The sequence below is a fragment of the Haemaphysalis longicornis genome, unplaced genomic scaffold (genome assembly GCF_048455015.1).
Source record: "Haemaphysalis longicornis isolate Haplotype H1 unplaced genomic scaffold, Haemaphysalis longicornis Haplotype H1 scaffold_13, whole genome shotgun sequence".
NCBI classification, from domain to species: domain Eukaryota; kingdom Metazoa; phylum Arthropoda; class Arachnida; order Ixodida; family Ixodidae; genus Haemaphysalis; species Haemaphysalis longicornis.
The window spans coordinates 96,337,899-96,359,928 of NW_027526233.1; the positions used below are offsets into that span (position 1 = coordinate 96,337,899).

Sequence of the window (22,030 nt, forward strand, 5' to 3'; positions counted from 1 at the left end):
AAGCCACACTTGGGATGGTACACAGCTGACTCGCACAACAGACACACGGAAGTCGCCTTGGCTAGGCTACGGATAGGGCACGCCCATGCAACGCACTCGCATCTGCTCACGGGATCTTCTAGACCCCAGTGCAGCAATGCAAGGCACTCAACACCCCCGCTACACCCATCACACTTCTTGGCCGACAACCCAATGTTTTCTAACAAGCGTGTTTTTCAGTGTTTATCAGGCGTCAAGTTTTTACAGCTTCTTTCATATCATGCATAATCACACTGGCCCTATACACCAGCCATCATGCATTCGCTTCACTTTTGTTTTTACTCGACAATTTCATATTTATTTGCACATCTGTCCTCATCAAATAACTGTCTTTGGCACTCTTTGCACTTGTCGGCCGTGCGCCATTAAACTGAAAACATCATCATCAAGCTGGTGTGGTGTGGATCCGCTCGGTTCTGGGTTGGTTCCTACGGTGTTGGACTTGCTTTCAGAAAGCTTTGTGTTCCCCATTGCTGTCGTTTTGACACAGGGTTAGTTGTCTTTTTTCATGACATTCTGGCATGTTTCTTTAAGGCCAAGCCTCATGTGCTTCGTAAGGCAAAAAAAAATCACTGTGAGCAAGTGGATGGCCACAGTATCAAATGGACGCATTACCTGCAGTACTGCGAGTGAAAATTGGCACCCAATTTAAGCGGACGTGGAAACGAATATGTCTCAGGGTGCAGTGCAGACTCGTAAGCATTTGATTTTTTTGTTGTTTTTCTTGCATCACTAAGTTACTAGTTTTCTTTCACCTGCACTTAGCATCGATGTTTCTCAGAAACCGCCATACATGTCCTTAAAAAATAAAAATGTCTGCTTTTACTTTTTTGCTCTCCAACATTCTCGCTGTTTACTTTGCACAACAAAAAGGAAACAGAACGGCTTTTTCCTCCTCAACGTGTTGTGTCCTCACGTGCCTATGATCTACACATCTCTGGAGCAGAAACGTCACACACGATGGTCTTGGTTCTTGTGAAGCGTTGATTTCCACATGCATGCTCAGGTGGGTTCTCAGTTGTCGCTCTGGTGCTTGTCCAGTGTGTCGACATCAGGTGCCTAGCCAGGTTATTAGGCCTTGTTGGTTGAACCCCTGCTGTGGACGGAGTAGGCAAAGAGGACTTCTTTCCATTTTGTGGTGTTTTCCTGGACAAGAAAAGGTGGAGAACAGGGTTAGCAGCTTTCCAGGTTCTAGTTCAGATGCGACATATCAACCATTGAAATGCAGTTGGTTGCGCTAATGAGGCCATCTACAACAGCCTCGGTATGTTTGCTCACATTTGCTCATGCTTGCAGCAGACGCATGCCAATCGGTACATCCAACAGCTGTTCAAGAAGAAAATGAGGCAGTGCACAATTTGTTTATCAGCTAGAAGTGCCAGAAAAAGTTCACTGCTGAGAGCCCTAAGCATGCTTTGCATCCTCGTCCTCGGAGATTTTGCAACGTCGGACGCAATTACACTCCTACAAGCTGTACACCAAAACATTGTCAACCTTGAAATGGACGAAAATGGAAATTTTAAAAGCTAAAATGGCACCACAGCACGCGACGCGGCATCACTGGAGAAAAACTTGGGCGGTGTTTTCTGTTCTGATCTGCACGAGTACAGTAAGGAGCCCAATTACTGCTACATGGCCAAATAAGGGATCACTTCGGCCTGGGTTTCTCAAACAGATGGCGCTGATCATGACTGTCTTCGGACCTTCTGGGCTTTCCAAATAAACTGTTGCCTACTGAACTCCCTTCCCGGCACATTACGGTCGCCAGTTCACACTGTGTCTTGTGCCTAAGGGCTGGCTAGGCCATTTCGAAAACCAAGTTCCACATTTCATCTTGGTTTGACCATCGCTTGCAGGTTCCCCAGAATGCATCGGTGACGCACCCAGCCAGTGTAATAATAGGGAGCACTTAAAATGCCAGTGGTAACCTTTCCTATGTCTGTTGTGTTCTTGCCTATTCACCAGGCCTGCAGACTGGACCCAAGAGCCAGGCCAGGTCATTAAAAGAGCCTTCAGGCAACCCTCCACAAGAACACCTATTTTCGCTCGAACAGATGCTTCAAAAATAGTTTTTTCCCCGGGACTGTTGCAGACTGCAATTCGTTACCTCTTGATGTTTTAAAAGCAAAAGATTTTGCAGAAGCATTACAGCATCATCTTTTTTTCAAATTAATGTGTTCTGTCGTGTTGCTCTTGTAATACGTGTGTATAAGATGAATTGTTTCTCATTTATTTATTGCCTGTGTTCCCTTTCGTACTCGTTTCATTCCTATGTTTTGCATAAGCCCCTCCTGCTTGGGTCAAAGTTTTGACCTGCAGTATCTGTAAATAAATAAATAAAATAAATAAAAATCGCGAGTACATGTCTCTCTGTAGATGGGTGCAAGGGATAGTGTGCTGCACCCACTGCAAGAAAAAAAAAAGGGGGAAGAAACACTGCCCGTTCAAGCACTATTGCTCCTGAATCGCCCCTGCACTCCTCTTTCCCTAGCGAAAGACAGGCTGACTGTGGAGTAGGCGTGACTAGAACTGACTTTAGCCAAGAACACTTTGGATGGACTTTGGCAGTTCCAGACAAGCGGCTTTGAAAGAGGTAGTCGTTCTCCCTTACACGTTGTGGACACCAGTGAGAAATTACTGGGTGCCGGCAAGAAGCGGACTGATGTTTGCAGACACGTCTCAGAACCAAGTTCATCCATGATGGGAGCACAAGACGGCACTTGTAATTCCGGTGTTCCATGTTCTCAATGGGACATACAAGCCAAAGAGCACAAACACGTGCCGCAGAGGCTGAAAAGTGGAAAACACAGTCGACCACGGTTGGAGAATGATAGACAGAAAGGAGGACAAAAAGATTCAGCTTGTGCAGTTTGACACGTTGAAGCAATACCAGGGCTATAAGAACATGATGTAGTGGCTGAGGGCTCTGGATTAATTGCAATTAATTGGGGATTTTTGACGAGGGCCAAAACCGCAATGCTTGGAGGGTGTTTTCACTTTTCGCCTCCATCAGAAAAGCAGCTGGCACGGCCGAGATCAAAACCGCAATGTCTTTGGGCTGAGCGGCACAATGCCTTGGCCACTGAGATACCGCGGTGAGTAGCGGGCACGCAAAGTCGATAGGGAGGAAAGCCTCACCAGCAGGTCGGCCCGTGACAGGTGGCGCTGCGTCGGAGAACAGCAATGCTGCCCACATCACCCGACGACCCGCACTGGAGCCACGTTGCGAAGCACCCTCACTGCAACCAGGTTGGTTCTTGCATCACTGTCCGACGTTGACTGACACAGGAGCCACAGCAGCAGCAGCCGTCCAGCTAAGACGTCCTTCGACACATTCTCTCGTGCTTGTTTTTCGTCCAGCCACGTCCTTTCTCGTCTCTGCCCTCTCTTCCGCGAGACCTTGCGATAGCGTTTCCCATTTCCCTACCAAGGCACTACTGGCACAGTGGTCACACAGCACACCACCACTGCTGCTGTCTCCGGCAGGCCTAACGTGTTTTCAGAGTGCAGTTAAGCACTAACGTGCGCTGCTGTGGTGGTCTTGAAGCATCGGGGTGAAGGTCACTGCACTTTGTCAAAGGTCTTGTCCTGCTTTGCCCGAGACATCCAGGCGCTTGGCGAGACGCTTGGCGATGGCTGGCCACAAGGCATGGTAGGCTCCATACTGCAGGAAGAGAAAAAGGCCAGAACTATGCTGAAGAACCGAGCTGAAAAGGGCTGCTACTGAACAATGGATAACATTACGGCCGTCAAAGAGGTCACGGAGAAATGCCCAGAGTGTAACAACACCCTTTCAATGGCATGCACAGATTACAAAGAAAGCCTTTGATTGAGGGGGCCTTTGATTGGTGTCAGACGAGGGGACACCATTTCACCAAAAGTATTACGGCATGCCTGAGGCAGTACTTGGGAAGCTTGGTTGGGGATGCCAGTGATTTGAGTAAAAGAAGAATAGCAGAAAGCCCCACAGACATGCAGGAAGCCCCAGTTTTGGCCAAGGCAGGGAAATCCTGCAAGAGGTGGACGAATGTAGCTATCCTGGCCCATGGAAAGAATGACAGGGGTAGCAGCGCAGGACAGAAAGTGAGCGCAATGCAATTGGGAGTAAACTCAGTGGTAGACATATTCCAGTTCAAATAAAGAGAAAGAGGTGGACTTGCTGGGCTGGGCAAGTGATGCCAATAAGCGATTGATTGATTGATTGATTGATTGATTGACTGATTGATTGATTGATTGATGAATTCTTTTGTTCGGAACAAGCGGTGGAATACAAGCATAACAGAGTGGCTAATGAGAAACAGGACTAGAAACACACAAAAAACAGAAGACTTCATGGAGAGATGAGGTAAGGAAAATTCGTGGCAAAGAACAGATTTGGACAGAGCAGCGTAGGAGCAGTCGGAAATGTAAGGGCGAATTTTTCACCTCACAGTGGACATACATCAGTTCATGATGATTACATCCTTCTTCAAACGGTGCTTTTTTTTTTTTTGCAAGAAAATACTGTTAGCAGGCCCTCCACATGTTCACTCTGAGCAACTTGCTCCGTTTTTGGGGCATTCCCTTCTATAGCAGGATTACCTTCTTAAACTTCGTCAGTATAAATTATATCATTCACACAACGAAATGAAAACGCTTGCTTGCTTGACTTCACACCCCCTGAGCCACACGCAAATCTGGCCTTGCTACGACGAAACAAATGTTTATGCAATTTCTGTACAACAATGCCTGTCGCAGCAAATGCGCACACAAAAGCGCGAGACCGGGGTTTAAGTTCACCTCTTCTCGGCCGAGTACAGATACTGGGAACCACCGTGAAGTCTCCCCGGTGGCTTCCATTTGTGCGTGTGTTGCCTCTGCTGCTTCCGGCTGTAGGTCCCCCCTGCATCACCTGGCAAAAGAGCGAAGCAAAAAATTCAACCACCTTCGCAACCGAGATGCGAAGATTGAGGAAACAGCGCAGCTGGTGGTCTTCGCTAGCTCTGACTTGGCTTTCCCGAGGTCTGCCCCTTTCGTTAGAGAAAGACGATTAGAAAGCGAAGCTTTCTTCATGCAAACATTGTCAAATCGAAACCCACAACCCACGCTTCTAAGGTCCAAAACACAAACTGCCAAAGTCCGAAGCCAACACCCGGGCTACAAACCCAAACGAAAAGCTGAGCGCCCCCGAAAGCAATCATAGCGCAATTCCGACCATTGCAAGAATTTTTTTTCTTGACGCACGCACTCCCCACACCTCTTCGGCTCTTGCCTCCTCACTGCTTTCTCGCACACTTCTTGGCCTAGCACTTTCCCCCCTCCACTTTGCCGAACGGAGTTTTCTGTTAATTATTTCCACGCACACAGCTTAAGCTTTTAAACAGCTCTGCTGTGAAATATATGCCTAGAGTGAACCCAAAAAGGGGTGGGGGGGGCACCAATGTTCACACTCTGATGGGTAAGCAGGGCATGAAAGGCATTTGCCTTTTTTTGTGCGTGTGTGTTTGTTATCCATTACTGGGTGTTCTGAAAGAGGAAAGGGATTAACAGCATGGGTGACAATGCTGTTCACAGCTACTCTCTCGTGGTACTGCAAAGGAAGAGGTCGCACGGCTGACAGCAGTCAGAACAAAACTGACTTCTCACCCACTGGTTGAAAGAAAGGTGAACTACAATGTGGCTTAAAGGGGTCCTGAAATACCTTCCGCCGATGCATGGATGTACATGTACCCAAATAAAGCAATGTATTTGCAATCTCCTCCCGCAAAAATTTTGTTAAAGCGATGAGTATTAGCTGAGAAATCGTAAATCAAAAACGGCGCATTATCGTCGCTCCGCGTTTCCTCCTCCTTTCGACTTACTCTCCGTTGTTGACTGTGCGCGAGCCTTGCCTCCCATGATGCTTCGCTCCGCAGCGGTGACGTACTTCCGCTATTGCGCTGCTCAGACTGTCGTCTGCTACGGGCAAGCTTTGTTGACACCATGAATCCCGCACTCCGATCAAGGCTGGAAAAGCGAACGAAAAATCTTGCTGCATGTATGCGGCGGCCTGGCCTTGCCCTTTCGCGGTGTACGTTGCTGGCGGCACATGACCTTTTATCAGCGGCGAACTCGCAGCCGCGCGAGGAGGGTCATGCGCTCGTTCCCTTGATGCACCGCGCACTGTTTATCCAAAAAGCGCCGTATCAGATGTGGCCCCGCTGGTGCCGGATCTTATTTTGCAGCGGTCGTAATTCCTGCCGGCGGCATGTGAAAAAGTCATATTTAAACCGATACAGAACCCGTGCACAAAACGCTTCAATCATGTGACCAGTTTAGCTTGGGGTGACGCGTGGTGGAGAGCGGCAACGTTGGCAAAACATGCTCCTCCGCGGCTCTGAGCTTTCTAACGCTGGACCGAGCGCCATTTCTTTGACAATCTCAAACATCGGTTGCCTTGGCGACAAGGCACAAACCGCTTTAGAAGTCAGTTACGGTTGCGTGATCCCGGTTCAGCTTGGGGCCCCACTTCGCGACATGTGGGCACTGCAGGCGTACCACTCACTCCCATTGGGAAGTGCGAGATGCGTTTGGCATTACAGGAGGCGATGGTGTATGTGTTGTGGACGCCTTTGTTTCGCGATGAAATGCGACGTTGTGCTTCTGCGGGTGGATACCTCGCATGGGTATGTGCAGTGTGCGTGGCTAAAAGCCTGGTGCGCCAGAGTTAAGTGACTTGCTGTTCGTCCCCGCAAAGTGCGCGCGAGGTGAGTACCGAATTTACGACTGGCAGGAGGCAACCCATCCTCTGTCAATCGTGGTTCAGACTTTCAACGCATTTTGTGACATTTTGTTCGTTAGAAACGCATCTCTGGATTGTTTTGAAGTTGAATAAAATGTATGCGTCAAACCCGGGCCTTCGGCTCAGGGCGTTCTCTGCAATTGCACGAAAGAAGTGCCACGGGGATTCAACGCTTTCTTTATGGAACGTACTCAGGTAACAGAATATCCATGTCGTGTTATGGCCGTGTAGCATTCAATAAAAACGGTTAAGCGTTTGTTTTACACTTGTTTCGTTTGTCGTAAAATGCCCAAACACTCCGGCACTCCGCTGGCAGATCAGCCGGCGAGCCGACGCTGAGCAGACGACTCATCTCTTTGCCGGAAGTGCGTGAAAAAGCCGCCCAATAGCAGGATGTCTAGCTCATGACGAACATCTGGGAATCGGTGATGTAGACATGTGAAGATGGCGGTGTCCAAAAACACGAAGGAAAGGGTGAGAAAAAAACGACAAACTTAGCAACAAAAGTGTGAGCTTTCCGCTGCTCGTGAAAGAGTAATACAGTCGAATCCCGCTACAACGAAATTGGCGGGACGTGCGAAAAATTTCGTTGAAGCGAAAATTCGTTGAGGCGAAATCTGCCGCAACACACCACGGAAAGGCCAGAAAAATAGCCCCGTATGCTTCCGCATCATTGGCAGCATAATACAATGTTTAGAAAAAGGAGTGACGCGCAATAACATCATGTTTATTCGGATAACAAACATACCAATGGTTATCTGTTCTTTCACTGCACGCGAAGAACGCGTTGCGGAGTGGGGTGAAGAAATGCAGGCGCAAAACGTATTGCTGTACAACAAGGCGTGTCCACCGAGCTGATTACTTGCAGATAGCTGCTAGGCCGTCGGAAGCCCCCCTCTCACTTGTAGCAGGAGCAGTGCCGTTATCTTATCATCTGACACGGCACGGCAGCTACTGACCTTGGCAGGTTAGACGCGCGCGCTTGCATTTAACACAACTGCGCGCTCATGACTAAGATAGGATGACTTGGCTTAAAGACCAAACACGCAAACATGATTTTTGCTCTTGGCTATTAAGAATGGTAGAAGGAAAACGGCAAGGACAGCTGCTCACAAAGCATACATGACGGCGCCGCGCCAGCAGCGGAGCACATTTGTGCGATTTCAACTGGATACGGATTGGCTGTAGCTCCGGCTTGGCGAACCGGGCCTGCGCCTCATGTAAAGACGGCCAGCCACATCGTTATCACCATCAAACAATGGCGTCCGCCTATGAGATTTTTTTTTTTTTTTTTTTTTTTTTTTTGTGGCGGTGTGGCCGCACCCCGCGCATGTTTTCGGTGAAACTAAGCGCCCTGAATGTATAAAAAGTTACAGATAGCTGGCGCTATGCTTATTTTATTGTAAAATAATTGTTCAAACCCAGCCCAAATCATCGAAAATTTCGTTGAAGCGAAAGCAAGCCTGACAAATGGTTCGTTGTGGCGAGGACTTCGTTGCATGGACTTCTATGGCTGGCTGACGGGGAATTGGAAATATTTCGTTGAAGCGGAAATTTCGTTGAAGCGGCGTTCGTTGTAGCGGGGTTCGACTGTACTTGGCACAGAGGACGTTGACGACCCAATCTAACGGTTGCGCTAGTTCATTTAGTGTGCTCAAAATGCCTTTCAGGGCCCCTTTAAACCCCATGGGAGGATCTCGTATATGTGTGGCACATAAAAACCACCACGAAAACTTTTGCCAGAAATCAAACACAGGAAATGATTGTTGCACACCTGAAAGAACAATACCGGCCCATGCACTCAGCAGACCGGGCAGATCTGTGCTGAATGCCGTAAGGAATCAACTTCGTGTTTCAGGCACGACTCGAATCTTACAAAATGTAATGAAGCCATCTTTGAAAGAGGTCTTGAAACCGGTTTAAGCTAGGATCAAAGGAAAGTGCGGCCACCCAGCCGCGGAAGCACACAAACGTGCATTTCACAACATTTCTGTCAACAACCAGTTTATCGGGAAAGAAAAAAACATTTCGGCCAACCGCAATCCTGAGCGACAGTACTGGCAAATGTTTCATTGTGGTTTTCCGACAGACACTGACACTTCGTTTTATGCCACACCATATGACGTACTTACGTCCTGTGTACATGACAGTAATTACAAACCAGCCTTTCAAAATAGGGGTGTGCAAATATACAAAGCTCTCAAACATTGAAGCGCATAGCAAGATATTCAATTCTGCCTCGAATCGAATAATGCGACATGAAGATTTTGAACTAATTTTCGAAGTTCAATTTTCCAAGTTTGAAAACAGGCACCGGCGTTTTCCGTCTCTGGTGCCAGGCTTTCCTGCACTGCTCCTGTTGGTGCGGCCAAGTGGTGAAAGAAGGGTGGTAAGATCAACAAAGAAATAAAATCCCTAGTAGCCCATGCATTGCACCTGTTTACAGCTACACATTATTTACCTTGTGAGGCAAGACATTTAAGCATTCGAACAGTGGTCTACAGAAATTGCCAAAAATTTTGATCTCTTTTGTGCAGCTGACAGCAGGCTGGGATAACACGCATGTTGATGACTTCCAGGCTTCTCATTTCATGTCACTGATTTGACAACTCAGCTGCACTCGTGTCCTCTGGGCGCAGCCCTGAACCAGTACCGTGTTTTCGCGCGTATAAGCTGCCCCTGCATATAATACGCACCCCCACTTTCAGAACACCAGTAACGAAAAAAAGATAACTCCTCGTATGTTGCTCGCGCCTTTGATACGGGAAAGGCTGCACCAAAACTACTGCTCAAGCAACATATCACATACTACGTAGACAGAAAAAGCGCATATTTAGCAAGTAGAATACACTGACTGCAAGGCAAAACTCACACCTCACTAATAAAACTCAGTTGTTAGAGTGTGCACGTCCTTGTTATTATCCGCGTATTTATCCACACCCCTACTTTCCCACTGAAATTTTCATACTTTTGGTGTGGGTTATACACGCGAAAATACGGTACAGTTCTGAAATACGAGAAACAGGTCACCTCCAGACGTTCCCACCAAGCATTGGAACGGAATGGCAATCAGGCCATCCCGAGTTTAAAATTACCCACACGCTCGAAGTTTATGAGACAAGGTATGGTGCCATCTCGCTTAAAGAAGCCATGAAGACAAAATACAAGTTGGGTTTATTGGAAAGTCTGCTTAGTCCCGATAACAATGATACCAATATCATCGCAATCTTCGAACAAATAACAGAGATATGAAAGAAAATGTGTGAAGCAGTGGCGACCCCCAGCCAATTTCCCTCAACTTTTCTGTGACGTCACGGAACCTTGTTTGTGCGATTGGCGGCCGCCTTATAACTGACCTGTCACGACGACACATGACCGGACATCTGTAATGGGGGGCCTCTAGTTCCATTTGACTGCATCACTTGAATGATAACGTGCAGTTAACGCGCCGAAAACTATGTTTTATTGTTGGCCCGTATGACGTCATTCTTGCTCATAACACGTCACTGTGGCGCAAAATTTGAACGTTTTTAAATACTTCTTGCTTTTTTTCTGTTAAAAAAACATCTTTTGTGGCAGTAATGAAGCTGAGTGAGATACTGAATCTTAGTTCTTTCAAATTAAACGAAGTTGTATTTTCTCTTCATGGCTCCTTTAAAAAGAGCCTTCATCAAACTGGATGCAAGTTTCAGTCGTCTTTCTGCAGTGGGTCACACAAAATGGGTTCTACTTTCATAGCCAAGGGCCAATTTTATCACGATTAGTTTACAACACGAGACGAGGAGAGAGCAGTTGCACAACACGCGCGCAAGGGAGCATATTTCGTGATCTGAAAAACAGGCAATCACAGGAGAGTGCGGTTAGCCACTTCCGATGCTTAAATTGTCGGCCATGTCTTCACAAACGAGCTAACCTTGAAACCATGAAGCGAACACTGGAGAGGAGACAGTATCTGTGAAAACAACAAAAGTATTCCGAAGAACAGGATCGACTGACGTTTGATTGAAACGGCTTATTCCGTTGGACATTTCGTAAAGTGCAGACCAATCGCTATACGCGAGGTGAATTTCAGCATCAGAAGAAACGATTGGTTGAAGGTGTTCACTTCATTAATCAAACATCGGCCAATTCCCCAAGTTCACACAGCCTCAGCCCACGCTCTCACCACGACCATTAGCCACTAGCAGCGGCTCCAAAGAAAAAAAAACTGTACTCTCTGCACACTCTGTAAAGCGCAGCTACATACTGCACCCCGAGGTTTGTAAATTTGATGCAACGAACTTGGGCCAGCCACAAGAGCACAGGCGAGTGCTACCTTTGCGCCTGTTTGCCTACCCTGTTTGCATGTCTCAAGCAGCAACTTTCGGCCTGGTGAACGAGCCACCCACCGTGCAGTAAACTGTGCTGTGGTCAACTCCTGTGTGCTTGACCGAACTGGGTGCTAGCTTTTGACGCACTGGCCGTGCTTCTGCCATACCAATGGCCACGCACCAATGTTTGCTGGTGAAGGAACGTAACCCAATGCAGAGCTGAAGCCCAGGCATTTGCTTAAGGGTGTTCATGCCTTATGCAACAAGCTGAGGTCAGACAGCGAGACAAGCCAAGCCGGTGGCAGAAAACAGCAGCGCTTCGGTTCTGCAAGCAGTGGTTTTGTGTTCTGCAGCCACCAATTGTTGTGTACTTATGTATGGTGGCTACAAAGTTGATGCGTCAAGAGCTAGCAGGGTGGACTGTGCCAAAGAGCCCCTACTCATATTACCCAGAGCACAGTCAATGTTTCTGCTAGTGCCACACGTAGTGGTAATAAAACAATCCCGGCATTGACAGTCGATGCAACAGAAATTGCCGTCAGCTGTAGCCCCACCCCTTGCAGGTGTGCCATTATTCTAGCCTGCGGCTTGTGGGGGCCCGTGTTCCCCTACGCCTCGCCTGCACATGTTTCCGCGAGCTGGGAGCCGCCATTTTGGGTAGCCGGCGCGTCACGTAGGTCGTGTCCTCTTCATGACCCCGCGCGACGCGCCGAACCGGCTTGCCGCGAACGTGTGCGCGAGGGCGCGAGGGAAGGAGGACCAGTTTGTCACCTTCCTTAGCGCCACCCTCTCCCCGACCTGGGGAAGATCTCCTCTCCCCTCCGAGCTGACCTGCGGGACGAACGAGCGCTCCGGCGGGGAGTCGACTGGGCGATTTGGTCGGAGTCGGTTGGCTCGGCTGTGCCTACGCCGAATGCCCCGATGACGGTGAACCCAGTTGGCTCCACGGACTCTGCCGAGAGATTCTGCCCTGATCGGTCGCCTCGGGATGCCTCCCCTGCTCCCGCGGCCGTGATGACGGATATCGAGGTCTGAGCCCAGCGGCTAGAGCGAGCGACAGGAGCCACTGTCTCCCCGCGAGCGATAGTCGTGTTGTCTGGTGTATGCACTGTATCTGCCAGGCAATAAAGCCTCACTTTGGATTGCCGGAGCCTGTCTACTGCATGTGAGTACTCGAACCCGTGCGTGAGTCTTCGGATTCCGCAGGGCTAGTGTACGGCGCGTAGCGTTCTCTAGCAAAGCTAGCCGGGGTCCTCTGCTATCCCGTACGTTAGCCCACAGGCTAAAACACTTTCAAAGGACACAGGCATGCATTAAAGGGAAAGAATCAAAGTGCACCACTGCAACGTCACAAAGCCCTAATCGGGTCGTTTTGGGAATATATGCTGCAGTTGGTGCTGGAAGCGTGGTTTGGCACAAAAGCTGAGACAAGCTCGCAGAAGGCGTGCTCAACATAGAATTTCTTTTTTTAATTCTAGAAGGCGTAGGCAGGCCAATGTTGCTCTTGTCTGACAACTTGAGAAAAGAGACTAAAACTTGCCATCACGAGAAAAAAATTAAGTTGCTTATTTGTAAGCATACACTGAACAAAATAAAAAGAACAGCGTACAACTGATGTAAAAAAAATGAAGGAAGCTCACACTAATACACACGTATTGAAGGTAGTGAACCTGTACACAACCTTTATGTACATCATGAAGGTTTAAGCGCATGATTGCAGCTGATTTGCTTCATCATCGCTGCCACAAAGACTTTGACTCCATCATCATTGCTATACCGTATTTTCGCGCATATAACCCGCACCAAAAATGCAAAAATTTCAGTGGTAAAGTACGAGTGCGAGTAATACGCGGGGTTTTTCCTTTAGTGCAGCTTCACGGCAATGCGCGTTGTGCCGTGACGCTCCTACGTAGTGACACTGACTAAGCCTTCCCTGGCAGCGACTGCGCAAAACATACAAGGACAAGGAAGAAAAAAACAAGGACGAGCGCACTCTAACTTAAACTGAATTTTATTAGTAAATTGTGCCTTCGCTTTGCAGTAAGTACATTCAACAAATACGCTTTTTCTGTCTACATAATATGTGATGTGTTGCTCGAGCAGTAGCTTTGGTGCAGCATTTCCTGTATCAAATGTGCGGACAATACGCGAGGATTTTTTTTTTTTTTTCCAGCGGGCTGAAAGTGGGGGTGCGGATGATATGCAGGGGTGGGTTATACGCGCGAAAATACGGTAACTGCGAGCTGCTTTCATCTTTTTTGGAAGCGATACTCAATGGACGTGATCACCTTGGAGGGGCGTACACTTTGACGTGTCTTTCCCGTCCCGAGCAGGTGTTGACACGATTATGGCAGACGCTGGAGCTCTTTTTTTTTTTTTTTTTTTGACAATCTTGGCGCCAATCTCCATAAGTGGGTCTGCTTGCCTTAACAAACGTGCACCAGGGACACTGGGCGGTCATCGCGAGGCGCGCACACATGAGCGCTGGGCATTTTCTTAGTTTTGTTATTAACAGCTGCCGGCCGATCACCGAGAGGCCCACGCTCCCACGTGCGCGCTGGGAAATTTCTTGGTATTTTCAACAGTGGACACGAAAAATTACGATTTGTTAAACAGCTTCAATGTTAATATATTACACAATTTTTCTGCCGCATACACTTCCGAATTATTCTTTTGAAAGAATTAGTTAGTACATGAAGGGCAGGTCCTCACCGGGTCCGCGTGTTGTGGGACCCAACAAGTCCCCCATGAAAATGGAAAGAGCATTTCTAGCAAGAAATTGTGATTTCCGGCTTCATTTCTGACTAGATTATTAGATTCGAGCTGGAATCGACAGCGCCTAACTAGAAAGATTCTTAGTCTAGCTAGAGACGATTATTTCCAGCTTGCGGGGGTTTTTTTTCTTCCAGCTGGATTGACAAATGCTAGCTGGAAGTAAATCTCAATCCAGCTAGAAATGAACTAGAAACTGAATTTCTAGCTAGAAATTCCACCTATTTCTAGCTAGAATATTTCTAGCGAGAAGAAATTTCTGGTTCAATAATCCAGCTAGAAAAAACATATTTTTACCTGGGATGCTGAGGCACGTTGGAAGAACAAAGCAACGTAGTGTTGGAAATGCACACCTGCAAAGGTTGTCTGGCAGCCGACATCATGGGAGAACTTCAGCTTGCACTGTACACCTGGAAAGGAAGATGCGGATTAGCAGGGCCAAATGAACCCACAGCTAGTTGGTCACTAAATGAACGATCACTAAATGATCACTAAATATGTTCACTAAATGAATGAATGAACATTCTGATGATGCAGCTGCTCATTTGATGGGACACTGAAGTAAAGTCATAGACGTCTTATTTGGGCCTGAATTTTTCGTCTAATGCAAGTAATTCACTAGACTATTAGCCTGAAAGCACCTCATGCCATCTGCGGCCGCCACTCAAACTACCATAAATGCACGACACTGGTTTGCAGTGTGGTTTCACGCCTTTTCAGCCTACCAGAATTTTCACGCTCCCCTCTTCTGCGGTGAAGACCAACTTTTCGTTTGTTCAAGCACGCATCGTACAAGTTCAGTGTGGTGGCCAATTGTAGAACGCGGGCCTGTGAACTTGTGATCGTGTCGTCATCAACCAGTGTCAGAAAACTGGCCACAGGAACAATGCAGCAGAAATGAAGCATACATGCACACTCAATCATTTCTGTAAAAATGGAAAAAAAAAAAAAGACTCATAACACAGTTCTGACGCAGTTCTGGCATCAGACTGTGTAGCCTGGTCGAAACCAAACAATGTCTCGTCATTATTCGTTATCAGTTGCACAACAAGTGCTTTTTTCACCAACATATTGCAGACAACCACGGGACCGGTTTAAAAAACGCTTCCTCCTCGCTGCCCCACCAACACTCTTTGAAGGAGACAAATTGGTTGGGGTAAAAAAGCGATAGCACACCCCCACTAAGGCGGAGGTTGCGTTAGCCAATGTCACGCTTAATTAACAAGAAGTTTCAGTTGAGGGGTGCCTTGCTCACCGCGGGCAGCAATGGTCCCCACTGTGTTGCCTAAAAAATTACACGTGCCAGAAAATCAGTTTCAAGGGGTGTGGAATGGGGGCGGATTAGTAAATGCCCCCCCCCCTCCCCCCTGGATCTACCACTGCACACAATAAGCTTTTCAGAAGCACATGCCTTCACCTACCCATAACACAGCAGCTTGCTGCACAAGAATGCACCCCAGCACACTCAACAATGCAAGCCATCTTGGACAAACACTGCCTGTGTGAGCGCTGCAGCAGTACAAACTGCGTCCTGCATCCATCAGTTATACACACGGCACGCTGCAATCCTTCCAGACGAAACTAAGCTGTGAATCGGCACAGTCACATCATCTCCCTCCACAACATATCCCGCCTCGCACCCCACTTGCAGGACATCAGCCACAGCTAGTAAAGAACATGGTGCTCACCTCTGTTAATTGCACGAATCCGGAATTGTGTGCCCCTCCTCCGGAGTCCACTTCCGCCGCAGCGGCGACGGACTCCTCGTGTGGGCGCACTGCGGCGGCCGCTCCTCGATGGACTCGCTCTGGTCCGCAGGGCCTGCACAATGTTCGAGTTAATTGGACAAATGAAATCGACACCATCTGGCTTGGGCAGAAAAAATTTGCAGAAACCTAGCTGCATACAGATCCGTTGTAAAAACTAGCAGCAGCAACATATATAGTTATCGTCAAAGTATAAACTTCATCGAGAAATGTTACTGCTCCATTTATCCCAGGCTTTCCAAGACCTCAGTGTAGCAGGTGTGGAGAGGGCCTATTCGTAATCCACATCCTCATTCAGTGCACACTCGACACAGCACGATGCAAACACTTCTCGCAACTACACACAACACATTCCACTGCACCTATTCCCCTTTCCAGGCGATGATAATCATGGCGGTGACCCCATGATTCCCCGTTAGCGCATTTTTCAGTTCCTTTATTACTTCACATTTCTTATCGTGCACCTTGATAACCTGCCTGGCCCTTCACACCAGTCATTTTCGCGGCCGTTTGTTTTTGTATTTTTTTACTGAAATGTACCGTCACTTCACTTTCATAAAAAAGCTTTTCTTTGGTGCTCTTTGCCCATAGCCGGCCTTGTGTTATAAAAACACAATCATCATCATAACCTGCTCGATTTCTGCATTGTTTATGCGCAATGATTCCAATGAACCAAAGTCAACCTTACCTGCGCGCTTCCTCCCTGCCTCCCTCGTGTCGTCACACGGAGCTTCCTGGTTGGCCGTTTCCCGACCCTGCAAGTCCAACATGAGCAAAGAAGTTAGGAAAACTATTGTGGCTGACGTAACGTAACATAAGTACAGACGTGACTGAAGGTCGACGCTGCACAATCTTTTGGAATGCACTTAAAATGCCCTGCATGCAGGCTTGCTCACAAACAGTTTGCGGGTGCACTGTTATTGCCGCGGGAAAACAAATCACGAGATCGTTCTACAGCTGATGATTGCAAGGTTAAATGGGAGCCGTAAATTCATTCCACACATGGCGTGGTCATTAGAAATTTTGTGGTTCAGATGTATTACAGTAGAATCTCGATAAACGGAAATCGCTTAAACAGAATTGCTGCTTAAACGGAACAGCAACTTGTAAGTTGGTTGGTTTTGTAATGAGATGACGTAAAAAAACTGTCGGTAATCGGAACTAAAATTTCCGCGTCTCCGTGTAAACGGAACTGAAAATGGAACTTATTGTCAGACCAATTGCCATGAGCATCGACTTTTTCCGGTTCTGGCTGTTTCGTATTTTTATTTATTTATTTATAAAATACTGCAGGCCATAAAAATGGCCCAAGCAGGAGTGGGAGGTGGTACAACGATAATGATATGACCAATTACACAGTCGTACAGGTGTAGAGAAAAAAAAAAAAAAAAAACGGGAAAAATGGAAAAAACAGACAGGTATACAAAATATTCACAAGTAACATAAATCACACTTCAAAGTAATTTTCCAGAGATTTTATTACATTTGCAGACTCGAAAATATGGTGCGGCAGTTCGTTCCAGTCTGTTATTGTGCGAGGGAAAAAAGAGTACCTAAGTTGCTAGTGCGTGCAAACATAGGTGTGAATTTGTAAGAATGGTATCCTCTAGTAGGACGTGAAGGTAACGGAGTGAGGACGTGCGAAAGGTCCATGATGCTGTCTTTCCTGGATAGTTGAAAACGAAATTTAAGTCTCGCTAGTTTCCTTCGGGATTCTAAAGTTGGAATTTTGTTATTAATTATTAGTTCTGTCGGGGAGTCAGACTGGCGGAAGCGATTGTAAATAAACCGAACAGCTAATCTTTGGACTATATCAAGATTGTTAATATCTTTTTTAGTGTGCGGATCCCAGACTTCAGACGCGTACTCTAAACAAGGCCGGACTATTGTGTTAAATGCGAGGCTCATTGACGTCGTAAAGTCTAGTTAGTGGTCAGCCGTGTTAGCGTGATGAATAAATACAACATCGCAGTTCTTGCTCTAGTCGTGTGATCTCGAATCAAGTCGCCGAGGTTACAGGGCTCAGCTCCTGCCGCTTCGTTCGTGCCATCGTGGTGCTATTCAAGGTCTTGCACACTGCCATTCTGTCGACTTGACGTTGTTCACATATACAAACTTCTGTCCGCTGTTTATTTCATTCAAGCGGTAGATGACACTCAAGCTATGTCGGTGGTGGCCAGGTAGCGTCCTTTTCGGGGCAGCAGGCAACATCAAGTTGTCCTTCAGGCAGGCTTCGGAAGTGTTTTGAAAGGGGCGGGCAGTTGGAGGCTGAAGGCAATCGTGATGGTGATACTTTTTTTTAACTTACAACCACCTTTTGCTCCATTCCCGTTTTTCTGATGCGCAGATTTCATGCATGCCAACTTTTTGCTTCTCAGAAAACAGGCTCGTGGACAGGACTCAAAAAAAGGATACCAGGACAAAGTGCTCTTGTCTTTCCCTTAGTCCTTCCGGTTAGCGCATTTGGCTTTTGGAAGCCAATCTTCTAGAAGCGTCTTTCGGATCGACGTAATCTATAGCCCCGCTGCATTCATTGCCTTCAGTGAGGTCCCAGTCAGAGTAAGTATCGATGAGTGCTTTTCATCATTGGTGAGTTTCTTGCATGCGTGTTCAGGAAAAAAATCGAAGCCTTTTTCTTAAATGACAGACAACCAATTTTTGTCGAGTATATGTTCTCTATCCCAAATGAAAGAGCATCCCTTAAAGCACCTTAACGAGAAACGGTTTCACTGATAAAGCCCTCAAACTTTTTAAATCGAAATTTCTAGGTCTACGAGCTGCATGTGTCCTCCGAAAAATCATGCTGGCAACCATGACATAGAGTAGCTCGGCAACATACTTTTGTCTGTATGCCAGATGAAAAACGATATTTAAAAACTTGTCCCCAGATAAAAAAGTGTGGATCACAGGCTTTCTTATTCCTTTGTGTGTTTTTTTTTAATTCAGTAGTCTATTTTGCATGAAGGCGCCATCTGTTGGAATGGACGATAGGTAGAATCTGGCTTCACGTTGTGGACGTCTGCAGTTCGATTCTCCCCAGGTGCGTCGTTTTTTTTTTTTTTTTTTTTTAGAGTTGCTGTTGGCGTATTTGGAAACTGAAATAAAATATTTCGGCAGAAGAAACGCCCCTGACTCAGGTAGAATTGTCAAAGCTCCTTCACTGATTCTGTTTACTGAACGCTGCCATTGATTCTGGGCATGGAGGCTCAGTTAGCCATACTGAAACCAACCCAGCAGCGGCACGCATTATGTCTTAAAAATGTTCAAAATAATGTTAAAAAATACACATACAATCCAAACTTATACAAATACTTGTGTTCAAAGGTTTTCAATAAGTGAATAGACGTTTTGACAGTCATAGAAGGTGCTAGGTTTGCAGGTCACGTGACCGGGACACATTGTAGTATCAAGTTTCTACACTACGAACCACCACCCTCCCGATTCAGAAAGTTCAGTGCCAAATTAATATTATTTCCGCCAATTTGTTTATAAATTGCTTGTGCTTAGCGGACTATTTAGAACGCTGCCTTTCATTTGGGATAACACATACTCGACAAAAATCGGTTGTCAGTCCCTTTAAGATAAACACGGTTAAAACACGAAGCTTTCTCCCACGCAACCTGAATTAAAGTAAAAAATCCAAACTGCTCTGACCATGTTGCAATCGGATAGATGTCGGGTTCATAACATGAGGGCCCAGGTTGGATTTTGTGCTGTGTTGTGTACGAAGTTCCGCTGTCCTGGGGGAAGACCTATATTGGTCAAACCGGGCGCTGTTTAAATGATCGACTGCGCGAACACGTTAAAAACGGGCACTGGCAGCAACCTTGCCACACATTGTCACGACCACGGGAGCTCACCCAGATTCCACGATACGCATGTTGCACGAATGTATAAGGGTCAGCGTGAAATTTATAAAGCGTACCTCATTTACAACGCAGGCGAAGACTGCGTTAGTAAGCCTTCCGTTGAATTACGTGAATTACGTTGAATTACCACAAAGGAAATTCGTTATTTGGATTCATAAAAAAAAAAGAACCCCAAGTTGCACTGTTCAGTTGCACCTATGGCCACGTGTTAGATCGCTGCACTGGATTAGCGCTGCTCATTTTTGGTCATTGCACGTGTATAGATCCTGCGTTTTATGTTTGTTTGATGTACTTGCTTTTTATCATGATTCCTTCTCGCCTCCCTTCCTTGGGTATATTTCGCAAGGCGCAGAATAAACCAACCAGCTGCTAGTCAGCGCCGTGTGTCGTCGTCTCTTGTCCCGTCTTTTTTGCGCTGTTTTGAATCCAAGCGAGTTTTAAAACGGCGGCGCCAAACGAGTGTGGAACTTCGCGGAGCACTTCATGAACCGCGGTGGGGTTTTTGTCGGGAAAGGAGACTAATATATAATATAGTTAATTATATCCATTGACAGGTCAGTTTTTCTTCATTACAACAAGGCTTCAAATGCGTAGTTCTCTATGGAGATTTCGTTGGGAATTTCATTTACTTCGTTTATCCATTATTTAGTTATACCCCGTTACGTTTTATAACGAGGTTGGGGTGTATTCCAATTATTCGTGGCCTCAGGTAACTTTACTTCTAATTGTATTTTTTCTGTTATGCTGGGGTCAATCCTATGTTTTCTATCAAATGTGTCTTATTTTTATCAGATGTTCTAAAATTCCAGCTCCACATTTCATATTACACGTGATCACTACCTGCCCCTTACACCAGCTGTCCTTGCTGTCTTGATTGACCTTATTTCTGTTCTACTAACCAATTTTAGTAGTCACCTACTCACCTCGGTTGTCTAACCACTTTCTTGGCGCTCTTTGCCTCATCATCATCACGAATGGCTTCAAACTCAAATTAACCTATCCATCCGGCTTCTAGGTTAGCAATTTCCACAGCATTTTCATCTGTTGAGTTAATCTCTATAAGGTTGTTTAATTCACTGGTTCAGTCACCCCACAACTTGCTCAGTGTTCAGCTGAACAGTGGTGTTGAAATCCAATATACAGCGAGCGCCGCCTCACTCGGTAGTCATTCAAAACACACACACACACACACACACACACACACGCACGCACATGTGCACACACACGCACGCACACGCACCCACACGCACACACACACACACACACACACAGTGCTGTATTTCAAACACCCTCGGCAATCTATCGGTTCGGGCCTCGTTTTCTACTTACACACATGGGAAAATGCTGGGGTTGTAGCTCGGGCTGCAGGATTCCTCCGACTTCCGATTGCCGATGAAATGGCGACTACAGATCCGGGAGTGCGGCTTCGGCTCCCAGGCTTCCGCGCCGTCTGTCCTGACAGACACAAGGCACAAAGAAGCTTCCGGTATACTTCCATTCATACCAAAATCTTGCAAACTGCTGCAGCGGTTCTACGACCGCGCAGTCTCTTACCTCTCTCCTCGAACCAATCGTATCCAAGTCTCCCGCCGCTCATGCTGGTGCGCATATCGTAGTGATGGAAACCTGTAGAAACAAATTTCCGACGAGTTTGCGTAGCTGTTTGTGCAGTGCTGAACACAGCACAACTGCCGAGACTTTCCCGACTTCGTTTCACCAAACATATTCACGCAGGGCACCAAACTTGACAAAAAACTACTACCACAGAACAGGGAGGATTTTAGAGAAGCAAAGGTCTAGCTTTGCCTGTAGTGCCAGAAAAAGCGTAGTGGCGGCGTCGTGAACTACCCAGTACGCCCGCTTGATGGCGCTGTAAACACGGCTTTGTAAACATGGCGGATGCTTTTTGCACAGGCCGCTTGAGCTCCTTAATAACATGGCTGCCCTCGCACGGCGGCCGCCGGCTCGCTGCTCCACGGCCGGACTCGACTCTCCTCCTCCCGCGCGCGAAAGGGGCGTCGAGTCCGGCCGTGGCTGCTCCTGCTGGCTCCTGGCTGGCACGCTGGTCGCGTGTTTACTTGCGCCGCGCTAGTGAAGTGATGTTACGCCAGGTGACCAGATGGCCTCGACTGGCACAGACCACAGTGAGCAGCAAGTGAGAACAAATCGTTTATTGACATCCGCAAGTTTACAGAGGCCAGGACATCATTTCATTTCGATCGCTGCAATTGTACGTCGCTTTCGTGACAACATTTTTTTTTTTTGCCATAACAACTCGTTCACTTGCGCTAAGATTTCGAACGAAGGGCACAAATGAAGTATTGACGGCGACAACGGTTTCCTTTGCACCGTCTTTCTAGCGGAGTGCATAACACTCACCTTCTGTTTGAAGAATCGAATATTCTGGCCTCGACAGCTGCCTTCCGATGCGGAATTTCCCACATTTGTCATTCCACAAGCACTCAATTCTCGTGTTTTGCCAGTCCTCTCAACAACTGATGGACGCAAAAGCAC

At 47.1% G+C, this 22,030-nt stretch overlaps 1 protein-coding gene across 4 annotated transcripts; it reads right to left on the reverse strand.

The window, feature by feature from the left end:
• Positions 1 to 838: 838 nt before the first annotated feature.
• LOC144164422 (uncharacterized) lies at positions 839 to 21,296 on the reverse strand. Of its 4 annotated transcripts, none has more exons than XM_077694957.1 (8): positions 21,071 to 21,296; positions 20,846 to 20,971; positions 16,336 to 16,402; positions 15,570 to 15,702; positions 14,179 to 14,291; positions 4,819 to 4,930; positions 3,178 to 3,703; positions 839 to 1,185 (listed from the first exon to the last, which is right to left on the reverse strand). In XM_077694957.1, exons 1-7 carry the CDS (start codon positions 21,238 to 21,240, stop codon positions 3,528 to 3,530), a joined length of 897 nt encoding a protein of 298 aa, XP_077551083.1. In that variant the 5' UTR covers positions 21,241 to 21,296; the 3' UTR covers positions 839 to 1,185; positions 3,178 to 3,527. The 4 variants fall into 4 exon arrangements, with proteins under 4 accessions (XP_077551083.1, XP_077551085.1, XP_077551084.1 ...); XM_077694959.1 differs by having other exon boundaries at positions 14,235 to 14,291; positions 21,071 to 21,295; XM_077694958.1 differs by having other exon boundaries at positions 20,846 to 20,966; positions 21,071 to 21,140.
• Positions 21,297 to 22,030: the final 734 nt, after the last annotated feature.